Below are 15127 nucleotides of genomic sequence, written 5' to 3' on the forward strand. Positions count from 1 at the left end.
TTTATGTTTTAGTTGTAGTGTTTTTTTTCTAATAATAATTATTGTAAGGACGCGATTCGTGGCGGACCGTAACAGTGTCGGGTTCGCACGTGAAAAGGCCCCTAACAATATCATTTGTAGAGCGTGGGTTTGGAAGGCTAGGCCTCGATTGATAGGCGGTGGGTTTTTCGCGGTGTTCGTGCAAGTTTATGTTTCTCTACACCCCTGGAGTCTTTCTCCTGGTGGTGGGCTGGGAGGCTCTGGTTTCTGGCCTTTTTTCCCAACCCCTCTTTTAGGTTACTTCTTTTTCCTTTTATATTCGCCTGCGTTCATTGTCCTTCGTCCACGTATAGGGTCAATCTTTCCAAAATTGATACTTGTCCCATCAGCCCATATTCAAAGTCGTTGGGGGTGGTTGTAAAAGCCAAAAACTGCGGCTCTGTCAGGTTCAGAGCATTGAATGGCAGTAAGAGCAGCTTTCCCTGGATATTTTAGATCTTTTGTCCTGGCTTCTGTCCTATACCGTTTCTGCCCTCCTTTCAGGGGGGGAACTTTGGGTCTGCCGAGGACTGAGCCGTCCTCGGCGATGTCCAAAGGCTATTTTGTCGAGCTTGGGCCATAGCCCTCCTCGGCTTGGGCCTCCGGATTCTCCCTGGGTAGATGGGCCTGGCCCATAGATCATTTGGGCCCCACAATAGCCCCTCAAAACCCGGCTGTCCAACCTCTTGGTTGGAAAGGGGGGTTTTGGTGATGTCCAACCTCGTCCTACGGCCCAATCAATTTGGCCTATTAATAATGCTGGCGGCTCTTCATCTGTCCAAGAAATGCACCGGTCTATGAGACGGTTTTTTGATTTCGCGCTTGACGCGTTCTTATCGTTTGGGTATTCCAAAACGTGCTTTTAATGACCACTATTTACGAGACTACTTTAATTTGGCGGTTTGTTTTGATGGGGCGGAGAAGCGGAACCGGCATGTTTGTGTTGGCAGATTCCTTTGGAGATCTGAACCTATTAAATGTCTCCTGCTCCACCCTCTGTATAAGAAGGAAAGGAGGAGGTTATTGTTTTTGCAAAGAATCCCTTTTCATCCTTCTGAGATTTGAAATACTTGGCCTCCCCTAGGGTTCATTTTACCCACTGGTTTATACACTAAATCGTGATACACTTTACCGTAACAACAAGGGATGCAAAAGCCCCACCCCTCCCAAAAACGCCACGTTCCGATAAAGCTCATCATGGCTCAATCGGGACAAGGATGGCGAAGACTCAAAATCAACCTCACCCTTCTTTCAGTCAAAATCCGAAGCAGGGACTCGTCACGTCAAACTTTCGACGTGGCTGAGTCGAGAACACCCAAGATCGTTACCATCCGGCTCCTCACGAGCGTACCTAACATGGCACCGGCGTGTTAGGAGTCAGGGCTGAGGCAGGGGCTAAATGCTTCTGTTTCTCCCTCTTTTGCTCCCTGGTGCCCTCCCCCGCCCTCTCCTTATAGTCTTCCCAGCACCAGTTCCGACCTGGTGCTTTCTCTTCTCCCTCTTTTGCTCCTTTTCTTTCTTTTCATTTCTTCTCTCCTCTTCTCCTCCTTCTTTACTCATGTCTTCCATCTTCTTTATTCATCCCCTCCATCTTCGTCATTGATTTCTTCCTTACTATTTCCTTCTTCTTCATTCATTCTCTTTTTTAAAGTGAGTCCCTCTCTTAGTATGAGCAGCAATGAGGCGGAGATTGGAGAAACTTTGAAGACGAGTTTAAAAGACACTTGACAGTTTACTTTTCTGTACTACAGATGTAATGGTTGCTTAGGCAGTTCACATTTTGTATAGGCTCGTTTGAGCCCCTTTTTGTATGTTGTAGCAATTTTTCATATTAATAAAGGTTGTTGTCTACCTTATTTCGCATATTATGTCTTTACGTTTTCATAAATTTGCAAGCACTGCTCGGCACAATGATATAGCATCTAAATCAATGACGACTAAAACCAAAATACTCGATAATAAATAGATATCGCCATAACTTTGGTAGAAGTGCTTAGCACAATAAGGCCGACCCGTAAAAAGTAGTACTTACCCGGAACTAGCCGAGGAGAGAACCGAAGGCTTGATGCCGTGTGAGAAATAACCATCCGAGGACATATCACCTGCCAAATGAATAGCCCTCGTATACGACTGAATGCTGGGGCGTTCCACCACCTTCCTTACACCCTTATTGGCCTTAACCTTCTATGGTGTTTAAGCCGTGGACGAAGTGACTTGACGTTTTTATCAAGTAGCCCATCTTACTAAATTCAAACCTTTTCTTATCTAAGTGTTTGGTTTCTCCATTGGCTTGGGTCCGAGGACCATACACGGCCTTGGTACTGTCCGACACTTGTAACTTTTATTTTTTGTACTTGGTTCCCCCATAGGCTTGAGTCCGAGGACCATGCAATGCCTTGGTTCCGTCCCTGGGCCCCTGTGCTGAACCGGGCTTGGGCCGCGAATCTATTGGGCCCACAAATTAGGGGGTATTTTCGTAATTTTAGGTCACACGGTATTTTTCGGGCGTCCCGGTGTTCGAGGTGCTCCTTCTCGAGACTCCTTTATCTTCAGGGCTGCAGACGACATTGGAAATCGTGCCAGAGACGTTTTGTCTGTAGCGTTCCTTGAGACGCTGCGTGAATTAAATGCCACCACCTTATCTTTTAACATAAATAGGAGAGAAAGTTGCTCTATCCACACACAAATCCTTCAGATTCCTCCCTTAGTTCATCATAGGGCTTGGGAAAAAGGAGCTCCCTCCGCCACAAAGGCGTCATGTCCCCCCGAGACTCAGAGTAGGGAGGTACGGGCCAAGGAGGTGCAAGTTCAAGGGAGCATTCCATTTCGTCATAGGGGAGAGGGTCTTTTTCCCTCTTTTAGTCAAAATCCGAAGCAGGTTCTGGTCATGCCAGTTTTTCGGTATGTCCAAAGAAGGAATTTCCACCATCAGCACTGTCTGCCTTGTAGCAGGCAAATTTTTGTGGGGGCTTCCCAGCCTCAAGCTCCTAGCACCTTTTCTGTAGATGGTGTTAGCCTGAGGTCAGGTTCTTTGGCTGCCTGAGTTATGGGCATGCAGAAGTGTCGAGGAATAGTTTCCTTAGACAATAACTTGGCGCAGTAGCCAACCTCTCCTCTGAGCTGTCCCCACGGCCTTATCTCCACTCGCTTGTATTTTCCTTTACTTATGTAGTCAGCTTTAGTGTAAGCTTGTTTCAGCTTTTCATTGTACACTGTACTGTTCCTTTGTCTTAATAAAATATGTGTCTATTTCTCCATACATATCTTTCTTCTCCGTAACAACTACTTTATGCATGAATATTAAATGCAAGCTTGCCCTTAAGGATATTCCAGGCAGAAAAAATGCTTTAACACAGGTTCCTACTAATTTAAACTCACAAATATTATCAAGTATAACAATGGTAACTTTCAATAAATTAATTTCTTGGAACTAACCGGGATAAGCGCTGAGTACTACGCGATGCATGCTAGACCAATGTCCGAGAACGATAATCTCTAAATAATTCGTCTGAAAGGGTAGCTAGGTAGCGAGGGACTTTGGTTGTGCTTTTGGGGTAATATGTTGCGCCGTATCGCATCAACCCCTTTGATACTGGGGATGCGAGGGTAGACCGAGGAATCCGCGCAATCAAGGTATTAACCCGTCTGCTAACGCGGAGTTCTCTTCGGAGGGATTTTGAGGTTTATGTGCCATAGTTTTCTTTTTTTTTTTTTAAATAGTTGGTTCCCCATCCAGGTAGTTGGTTTCCCCAGAGGCTTGAGTCCGAGGACCATGCAATGCCTTGGTTCTGTCCAAAACCTAGTTTTCGTCACATCCAGGTAGTTGGTTTCCCCTGAGGCTTGGGTCCGTGGACCATGCAATGCCTTGGTTCTGTCCAAAACCTAGTTTTTATTACATCCAGGTAGTTGGTTTCCCCTGAGGCTTGGGTCCGAGGACCATGCAATGCCTTGGTTCTGTCCAAAACCTAGTTTTCATTACATCCAGGTAGTTGGTTTCCCCTGAGGCTTCCGTGGACCATGCAATGCCTTGGTTCTGTCCAAAACCTAGTTTTCGTCACATCCAGGTAGTTGGTTTCCCCTGAGGCTTGGGTCCGTGGACCATGCAATGCCTTGGTTCTGTCCAAAACCTAGTTTTCATTACATCCAGGTAGTTGGTTTCCCCTGAGGCTTGGGTCCGAGGACCATGCAATGCCTTGGTTCTGTCCAAAACCTAGTTTTCGTCACATCCAGGTAGTTGGTTTCCCCTGAGGCTTGGGTCCGAGGACCATGCAATGCCTTGGTTCTGTCCAAAACCTAGTTTTCGTCACATCCAGGTAGTTGGTTTCCCCTGAGGTTTAGGTCCGAGGACCATGCAATGCCTTGGTTCTGTCCAAAACCTAGTTTTCGTCACATCCAGGTAGTTGGTTTCCCCTGAGGCTTGGGTCCGAGGACCATGCAATGCCTTGGTTCTGTCCAAAACCTAGTTTTCCCTTTGTGCGGGATCTTGGCTTTAGGGGAGTTAGCTCCTCAGCCAAGCCCCTAGAGTTTATCCATACGGTTAACGTTACTAGGTGCCTAGTTTACTCTTTACAGGGGACCTTGGCTTTAAGGGAGTTAGTTCCTCAACCCAGCCCCTAGTCAAGAAACGTAGTCCCTAACAGAACTTTATATTAGAACTCTATAACCAACGGTTAGATATCACGAAGAAATTCTATCGACCCACTTCCTATACCAACACACAAGCCTTTCCCACAGACGGCGCCAATTGTAGGGTCACGATTCGTGGCGGACCGTAACGGTGTCGGGTTTACACGTAAAACGGCCCTAACAATATCACTTGTAGAGCGTGGGTTTGAAAGGCTAGGCCCTGGTTGACAGGCGGTGGGTTTTCACGGTGTTCGTACGAGTTTAAGTTTTCCTTCACCCCTGGAGTCTTTCTCCTGGAGGTGGGCTGGGAGGCTCTGGTTTCTGGCCATTTTTCCCAACCCCCTTATCGGTGCACCTTCCTTTTTATTATATAGTCCGTCTTGGCTGATCCTGACCCTCCACTTGTAGGTCAGGCAGGAGCTTATTTCTGTATCCATCCCATCAACCGTCCCGTCTAACTTTCTATTAGTTGCATGGATTGACGTTTGCACCGCCCAAACGTCTTTTCTCATTAACCCGCTCTGAGTATTGGCAGGTGCATTTACTGAAGGGGGTGGGACGCACTTTCCTTGGTCCGAGTTCACACCCTGCTTCCCTATGGGCCCCATTCCGTTCACATCCCCTTGAGGGGGCTGTTTGGGGATTGCCTACACCGGGGTGTTGGTCTTCCCGCTAAAGCTATGGAATGCCGAGGACAGGGTAAGTTCTCAGCCGTTCCCCTTGCTACCTCGGCCGCCGAGCATTCGTCTTCGGCAAGGTACCTCCTCGGCACGGGCCCTGGGCCCAGATAGAGTTTGGGCCGGACTGCAGAACTCTCGGACCCACACCGTCTTTACCCTTATTTCTTCTTTGGGGGGACTTTGGGTCTGCCGAGGATTGAGCTGTCCTCGGCGGTATCCAAAGGCTATTTTGTCGAGCTTGGGCCATAGCCCTCCTCGGCTTGGGCCTCTGGATTCTCCCTGGGTAGATGGACCTGTCCCATAGATCATGTGGGCCCCACAATAAGTGATATACATGTTTTTTGTATTTTATTCACCATCCCAAAATGGTATGATAACCAAATCATGCCATATATATTCAACACTCAAATAAATTTTGTTTTAAATTTTGTAAAATTTACTTTACCTTTCATTAAAAGATGCTTGAAAAAATTCTTGATTTTAGGATACGTTTGGTATACTATAATGATTATTACATGGGAATAAGAATAAGTATTACAAAGAATACATTAAGTTGGAATATAATAAGTATTACTATTCATTAGTTTGGTGACCATTTAGGAATGGAATCCTGAATATGCATCCATAATTTAGTAGAATATAAAAAGAAAATGTAATTAAATTATTTTTAAGTCAAATTTCCTAAAATACACTTATTTTAGGGTGTTCAAAATAGGAAAATTCTTAAGTAGTCCCGAAGTATAGTGAAATGATGTTTCCTCCTCTCACATTCATGGTGGACTCTACCATGAATTTAATAACCAAACCCCACCATGAATGTGAGAGGAGATAGCACCATTCTCTGTGTTCCGAGAGTACCTAAGAATTACTCGTTCAAAATAGAGCTAATAATTAACGAGAATGAAAAATTATTTTCTTTCCTTTTGAAGATGTGGCAATTAATGGCTTTTTAGAAAAAAAAAAATTTTTAAGTTATTACATAAGATGAAGGAATAGATATTCAGTACTTTTGATAAGGAATAGTTATTCCTCATTTTAAAGAATAACTATTTATAAAGAATAACTATTTATTGTAATAAAAACATAACCAAACAACTGAATAGTTATACGATAGGAATATCTATTACATTACAGTGTCTATTATAGTCTATCAAACGTGCCCTTAATATTATGCCAGACTAGTCTTATTTCATATGGGAATACATACATATATATATATATATATATATGTATGTATGTATAGATTAAAGACCAAAAATTATTTGAAGTTATTTGAGGAACGCAAATTGTATAAGACCAAGTTTTTTATCAAAAACCAAAGATGACATTAATTACAAAATAATTTAAGCAAACAATAAAGCCTATTTTAAATTTCTTGAGTGTTAGTCATATTATATTTCAATGTTATTAAATTTTAGTAATAGAGTTTCATTCAATGTGCAATTTTTGCAGTGAATTTTCTTTTTAGCTATGTACTATTTATAACAAGTAGATATGTTATCTAAGAATAAAAAATTTATCTACCCCATAGAAACTCACAAAGTAAAATTATTTTAAATTTATCTCATTGTTATTCTTGTTTACAATTACCAAGAAAAAATTAATTTTTGTGCTCAGTGAGTTAATTCAGTGTAAAAATTAAATTTCAATTAGAGTTTAATTTTGTATCATGTGTCCCATCTAATCTAAATGTTTTAATTTTTGTGCCAAATGAGTAAATTCAATGTAGAAAACAAGGAATCCAATATAAATAAACCATAATAAAAACTATTCATATATCTAACTCAATATATAAAATTAGGGGAAGAGAGAATTTGAATAATTTTATATTTATGAGCTATTTTTTTGTGTAACTAAAAATAATTCAAATTTATAAGTCATTTATGTAATATACCATGACTATGTACGGTCAAAATTTGATTTAGCTTTTGTTAGTTTTTCATATAAATTGTTTAGATTTTTGCTAATCTAATTTTTAATTTTTGTGCCAAATGAATTATTTTGTGTAAAAATATATAAGTCCAAATCAAATCAAATTCTAATTAGATTTCAATTAGAATCCAATTTTGCGCCACGTGTCCATCTATTTTATTTTATTTTACATTTTTTGTGGCAAGTGAATTATTAAGAGCAAAAATCAAAGAATCTAAATCCAATTAAATTCTAAATCATATATATATATATATAACCATTACATATTTTAGAAATGTATGGTTTAAAAAAAGTGTAAACTAATACCTTGTATAATTTGAACATTTTCTAAGAAAAATGTATAATTTATACCGTATAATTGTGAATTTTTTTAATTGTACATGTGCATATACACCATGTATATATACACACATATATATAGGTAAAATTTAGAGAAAATCCAATTAGATTCTACAATTCAATCCGATTTTGCGCCATGTGTCCTAAATTATTTATTTTTAGAAAGAGTCTTATTTCTTAATTTTTGAGTCAAATGTGGGACCACATCATAAATATCCATCTAAGTAAGTTATTGCATATAAAAACTAAAGAGTTTAGAATTAATGAACATAAAAAAAATAATAAAAAAATTAAAATTATTTTAAAAAATGGACAATTTACATTTTTTACCTAATAATATTCTTATAAGACTTTTTAAAGTGTTAAAAAATTATAAGAATAACTATCAATAATATTTAAATTATATATGTAAGAATTATACTATGCGTATTAATGTATATTTTTTAAATTTATTCATGTATATGCATGGGGTTACAAACTAATATATATTAATATATAACCAAAATTCAGAGAAAATTCAATTAGATTTTAATTGGATTCTCAATTTTACGCCATATGTCACATTTAATTTTTAATTTTGTGCTAAGTGAATTATTGAGTATAAAAATTGAAGAGTCCAAATCCAATTAGATTCTAAATTAGATTTCAATTAGAGTCTAATTTTTCACCACATGTCCATTTATTTTTTTAATTTTTGTGGTAAGTGAATTATTGAGTGAAAAAATTGAAGAGTCTAATCCAATTAAATTCTAAATATTATATATAATATGAGAAACCATTACATATTTTTGAAATGTATGGTTTAAGAAAAATGTAAGCTAATACCTGTATAATTTAAATCTCTTCTAAAAAAAATGGTATAATTTGAACTATATAATTGTGATTATTTTTAATTGTATCCATGCATATATACAGGGCTACACACTAATATATATTTAAAGCCAAAGTTAAGAGAAAATCCTATTAGATTCTAATTTTTTTTTTATGAGAATTAAATTCTAAATTTGATTTCAATTGGAGTCTAATTTTGCTCCATATGTCCCATATAATTTTTAAATTATTTTTTCAAGAGAATTATAGGGTTCAAAAACCAAAGAATGAAATCCAATTAGATTCTAAATTGGATTTCAATCAGAGTCCAATTTAGCACCACGTGTAACCAAAGAGTTTAGAATTAATGAACATAAAACACTTAACAAAAAAAAAAATTTAATGGAAAATTTATATTTTTTTTACCTAATAATATTCTTACAAGACTTTTTAAAGAGTTAAAAAAAAAATAATGACTATTAATAATATTTAAATTATATATGTAAGAATTATACTATGCATCTAAATGTATATTTTAAAATTTATTCATACATATGCATGGGATTACAAGCTAGTCTATATATATATATATATATATATATATATTAATAGCTAAAGCTTAAAGAAAATCTAATTAGATTCTCAATTTTGCGCCGCATGTTCCATTTAAAATTTAATTTTGTGTTAAGTTAATTATTGAGTGTAAAAATCGAAGTGTCCAAATCCATTTAGATCCTAAATTTTATTTCAATTTGAGTCCAATTTTCCGTCATGTGTCTATATAAGTTTTTAATTATAAATCATATATATAAAATGATAAATCATTACATATTTTAGAAATTTATGGATTAAAAAGAAAATGTAAGCTAATATCATGTATAATGCGAACTGTTTAATTGTTAATGTTTTTAATTATACCCGTGCATATGCATGAGACTATACACTAGTATATATTAATAGCCAAAACTTAGAGAAAATCCAATTAAATTTTAATTAGATTCTCAATTTTGTGCAATGTGTCCCATTTAATTTTTAATTTTGTACAAAGTGAATTGTTAAGTGTAAAAATCAAAGAATCCAAATCTTATTAGATTCTATATTGGAGTCTAATTTTTCACCACATGTCCATCTTTTTTTCTTTTTTTTTTTTTAATTTTTATGGCAAGTGAATTATTGAGTAAAAAAACCAAAGAGTCTAATCCAATTAAATTCTAAATTATATATATATATATATATATATATATTTATATAATATCATAAAACATTACATATTTTTGAAATGTATGGTTTAAAAAAAGTGTAAGCTAATATCTGTATAATTTGAATCTCTTCTTTAAAAAATGGTACAATTTGAACTGTATAATTGCGATTATTTTTAATTATATCCGTGCATATGCACGGAGCTACACACTAGTATATATTTAAAACCAAAGCTAAAAGAAAATTCAATTAGATTCTAAATTTTTTTTTATGAGAATTAGATTCTAAATTTGATTTCAATTGGAGTCTAGTTTTGCTCCATGTGTCCCATATAATTTTTAAATTACTTTTTTCAAGAGATATATACGGTTCAAAAACCGAAGAGTCGAAATCCAATTAAATTCTAAATTGGATTTCAACCAAAGTCTAATTTAGTGCCACATGTTTATATCATTTTTTAATTTTTGTGCAAAGTAAATTATTAAATGCAAGAACCGAAGAGAGTTTAATAGTAATGAACCTTCAAAAAACCAATCATATCTACTCAAAAAAAATCACCAAAGTAATACTCTCACAACGTGCCATGCATCTTCTAAGGATATGCTATCATGAAGTTTTTCTTCCTACCCTACTCTCAGAGCAATTCCATGGAGGTCATGCCAAATACTCACTAATATCTTATGTTTCATATGTAAAAAGTTTTAGTGTTATTCTAATTTATGTTAGGTTGGACTTTTTACAAGGTAATGAATTGCTTCTCTTCGTTAATTATGCATGCCTTACATTAGAAAATAGTTGAATACAAAAATTTTAGCCTTTTGGATTTTTCTTTTAAAAAAAAAAAAAAAAAATTGGTTTCCAATAAGACATATTTTGCTTAGCTATGAAGACTCGTATTTACATTATATTTCGTAAGACAGATATAGAGATACACCCCACAGTATTGATGCATTTTCACTTCTAATTAAAAATATATACAAATACCCTCGAATGAAATTTTGATAAATTTTTGTTTGGTTTTGAGAAAACAAAGAGGACAAAAAGGTTTTGTGGTTATGTAATAATATGTTTTAGGTGTGTGCACTGTTAATAGGTTTTTTTTTTTTTTTTTTTTTTTTTTTTTTTTTTTTTATGAGTTTATTTTTGTTTCAATCATGCATTTTTGCTCCCTCTTCATTTTCCAAATAAATGATTTATAGTTTTACACACTATTTCAATCTCCTTTTTTTTGGTCAAAAATGGCAAAAGAATAAAATGCCGAAGTAATAATTGTCTGGTTATTTTTATGCTTCTTCCTACCACTTGATTCCCTATGCTGATAGAGAGTAAAAGTCTTGCTCCGTTTATATAGTAACTAGCAACATTTTATTTAGGGGTAAAGTGTAAATGTCACATAAAATATAGGAATATGCTTGAAAAGTTTTCTTAGAAACTGTTGAGATGCAGATACGTGTCAAATTTAATGCTCCTGCACATTGAACACGTTGAGATGCTAATACATACCCAAAAGAAATTGGACAAGCAATCATTTATGATATAGAAGTTGACAATCTAAATTGTCCAACATATTACCTACACAACCAAAATGCAAAAAATGAAAACAAAGAATGAATTCAACTACAAAGGAAAACACGTGTGTAACAACCAATACTCAAACAAAAAAAACCAAGAACAAAATATTTAACTTAAGATTTCACAAAACACATGTGCCTCAATTTAGAACTGAAACAACTTTACAATCTACAAACTTCAACTTTTTTCCAGCCCAAATTTCCTTTTCAAATGAACTACTTTCAATGCAATTAGTAGTACTATCTTATCTTTGATGTGATCACAGAAACGAAAATAACAGTGCCTCCATGACTTCTTCAATAGTATGGTGCCACAAACACTCCAAAATCCTACAGCAAACCCAAGTCCAATGCTAGCATAGAACCATATCCTTTCATAATCATCTCCATCTTGTTTGTCATCAACATTGGTAATAGTTGGGCCATCAGATGTTTCATCTCTTGGGCACTTGGTCGGAAGAGGAGACCCACACAACAGAGGATTTCCCTTGTATATGGTTGCATCATTTAGTGTTTGGAGCTGATTACCAGATGGGATTCTTCCTGTCAAGTTGTTAAAAGATATGTTCAAGTGTACTAAGAATGTCAAAGAAGACATGCTTCCAGGAATAGGACCAAAAAGACTATTGTTTGAGAGATCAAGTGTTTCCAGCCACCGCATATTGCCTATATTCTTAGGAATGCTTCCAATTAAATGATTCATTGACAAGTTTAGTGTCCCCAATCTTGTGAGGCTTGTTATTTGAATAGGAATTCCTCCTGTCAAACTATTCCCTGAAAGATCAATGTAGGTAACAAATTGGAGAGTGCGATCATATTCATACTCTCTTCCTTTTGTCACTATGTATGCTTTCTCTGTATAGTTCTCAATAGGCTTGTACCCAAAGGTGTTATGATCAACCATAGCAGTAAAATTGTTGAAACAATCTGGAATGCCCCCAAAGAGATTATTTTGTGCAAGATCTAGGATGCGAAGTTTATAAAGATTGCACCATTTTCGAGGGATGATTCCACTGAATAGATTTGATCGTAGGCGTAGCATAAAGATGTCTGATTCTATCAATGACGGAAGATTCCCTGAGAGACGATTCCCCCCAAAATCCATGCTCACAATAGAACAATTTTGCAAGGAAGAAGGAATTTCTCCACTAAGATTGTTGTTGCTCAACACTAATATAAAAAGGTTTCCTAAGAAACCCATTGAGCTCGGAATTTTTCCACATATGTTATTGTATGAAATATCCACAACACGTAAGCCCATTTGTGACTCATTCCAATGATGAGGGAGCTCCCCTGAAAGATTATTTCTCCTGAGGACAAGAATATTAAGATCTTTTATTTTTGATATGGACAAAGGAATTTTACCATAGAGGTGGTTCTCTGAAAGATCTAAATACTGCAAGCTTGGCATTAGATCACTAATATTTGATGGGATAGGGCCTGAAAACAAATTGCTTTGTAGAAATAGCTTAGTCACATTTGGAAATACTAATTGGTGCGGCAAATTCCCTTTTATCTGATTGTTGGATAGATCCAAGTGGGTGAGGTTAGAAGATATCATAGAGAACCATTCCTCAGGTATAGTGCCTTTGATTTCAACATTTTTTAGGATGACATAGGTAAGCTCACTTTGAACTTGAAGCCATTTAGGAAATTTGGGGCCAATGAGACAGCTTTCTAGATGAAGAATTTTGAGCTTGAAAGGAGGGCGCCAGTCGTATTTCACATTGAAAACTAGAGGTTGACTTCTATTATTAGTTGTTAGTACAAACTCTTCTAGTCTTGTGAGATTCATCAATTGAGCTTCTGTTATGACACCTTCCCAAGAATTTTCTAAGAGATACAATTTGACTAGCTCTGAGAGTTGCCCAAAACTTTCTGGAATGGTTCCATTCATCTCATTATATGAGAGATCCAACTCCTTCAAGGATGACAAATAGCCAATAGAATCTGGAATTGAACCATAAAAATGGTTACCACCGAGATAGAGGTATTTCAAGTTTCCAAGTCTCCCAAATGAATCAAGGATTTTTCCTCCTTGATTGCTAAAAGTCAAATCAAGACTTGCGAGGCTCGTAAGTTTAAACAGCCACTGAGGTATGGAGGTGTTAAATGGGTTGTATGATAAATCAAGGACACGAAGAGAGGTGAAAGTAAGGGAAGTAAGGGAAGATGGAAGGTGTTTAAGCTCACATGAATATAAACTTAACTCCAGAAGGGAAGGAAGCATGTTAATTGCATGCAGCCAATCTGCTTTGGTATGATTGATCTTCACTCCCCCCATATACAGGTACTCTAAAGAAGAGAGACTTGAGACCCAATCCAAGTTTCTGGTAGACAAATTGTAGTTTCCTTCAAGGTCAAGATGCGTCAGGCTGGACAGATTGCCGAGATAAGGACTAATCTCCCCTGAAAGAGATTTATTAACATCCCCTGAAAAAGATGCATATATAAGAGCAATTTAGATGCATCGAGAATTCTTTAGCATGCCAAAAAGTTCAGGAATTTGAATATATTTAAATATTTTAAGTGAATCAAAGAAGAAGTTATCTTACCGAGCAATGACCTCCGCCAACCCCTAGGATTAGCTTTCGAGCACCATCTACACGGAGAATTTGTAACTCTTTCGAAATAATCAAAGCGCCTGTGGCGTCCAGCTGGGTTGCTAAGATTGAGCTTGATAACATGACCTGATTCGTTGTCGCACTCTACGCCTTTCCATTGGCAGCAATCTTCACCGACCCATGAAGAAAGCTTACCATTTACGCCGGCCTTGAAGCTGACAAGTGCTTCTCTTTCACTCTGGATGCATTTCACTGTCACATTATTAGTCTGACTCTGATTTTCATAGCATGAACCCAGTTTGAATATCCCCAAGGACAAAATAAGAAATACAGAAACAGTATGATTATAATTAATCATCATGGAGTCTTGTGGATTTTTATGAAGCGAAAGCCATGCATTAACGGTGAATATATATCACTGAAGTGTGAACTAACTTTAGATTGGAATGGTCAGGTCAAGGATGACCTTGTTAGAATGGGTTGAAGGGTTTATTTTTTTTGACACGGTCACGGTGAGTGAAAGTTCCTGTTAGAATCCACACACGGTATGGACTAGAGAGTAGAAGTAGCCTGCCTCGTGAGTCATGAGTAAAAACACTAGGACCCATTTTCCACTCGGCGGAGACTACTTTTTCACTTTTTCCACGTTGCAGGAATCATATGGTTCGTATTGCTTTTTCTACTTTTTCTTCTAAACAATTCTATAATTTCCCACACGGTAAGCCAAAGTTCTTCCACATACTATTACCCCGTGACTCGTTTCTGAGTCGTAACGTAACGTAAATTGTAAACCATACAATTCCTCTTCCACAAGACAAGTCGGTTACTTTAGGTTTTTCTTTTTCTTTTTTAATAATCGGATAATTTGGGGGGAATTTTTTTTATTCCTAGGCCAGATAAGATTGTTTTTCTTTTCTAAAATGGGCTTTTAACACATCAGACTGTCAGAAAAGAATTGTTGTAAATCCTAACAGCTATATAAAATTTAATGCAAACGTAATCTTCTTATTATGACTGTCAGCACTCCTCAGATGAGTCTCACGAACAATTTACATGATTTTTCCTTACTTTAGTTTACAATAAATGATTCTCAATAAAAATAAAATAAAATAACAATGACTTTCTAAATAGACTATTTTAATTTTAATCTTTTTAAAGCTATGATTTTCTTTTTTTAATTCGATAATTATAACAAGAAAAAAGGATTAAACTCTAAATGTCATGGACACAACAAAAGTTGTCGACCAATTTACATATAGCAAATGTGACATATTCTACCCAATTTTTATTGTTAAAACAAGAAAAATGTGGTGGATTATTAATATGATATAAAAATTATTGAAATTTTGAACTACACAGCTGGGCCCTACTCCTAGCACTGACCTAA

The 15127-nt window shown here is 36.2% G+C and overlaps 1 protein-coding gene across 1 annotated transcript; it reads right to left on the minus strand.

Annotated features, from left to right (window-relative positions):
• Window positions 1-11251: 11251 nt before the first annotated feature.
• On the minus strand, window positions 11252-14114 carry LOC115962946 (receptor-like protein EIX2). Its single transcript, XM_031081833.1, has 2 exons — window positions 13732-14114; window positions 11252-13609 (listed from the first exon to the last, which is right to left on the minus strand). The coding sequence occupies exons 1-2, from the start codon at window positions 14099-14101 to the stop codon at window positions 11355-11357; spliced, it is 2625 nt and encodes an 874-aa protein (XP_030937693.1). The 5' UTR covers window positions 14102-14114; the 3' UTR covers window positions 11252-11354.
• Window positions 14115-15127: the final 1013 nt, after the last annotated feature.

Source organism: Quercus lobata, chromosome 10 (genome assembly GCF_001633185.2).
Source record: "Quercus lobata isolate SW786 chromosome 10, ValleyOak3.0 Primary Assembly, whole genome shotgun sequence".
In the NCBI taxonomy this organism is placed as follows: domain Eukaryota; kingdom Viridiplantae; phylum Streptophyta; class Magnoliopsida; order Fagales; family Fagaceae; genus Quercus; species Quercus lobata.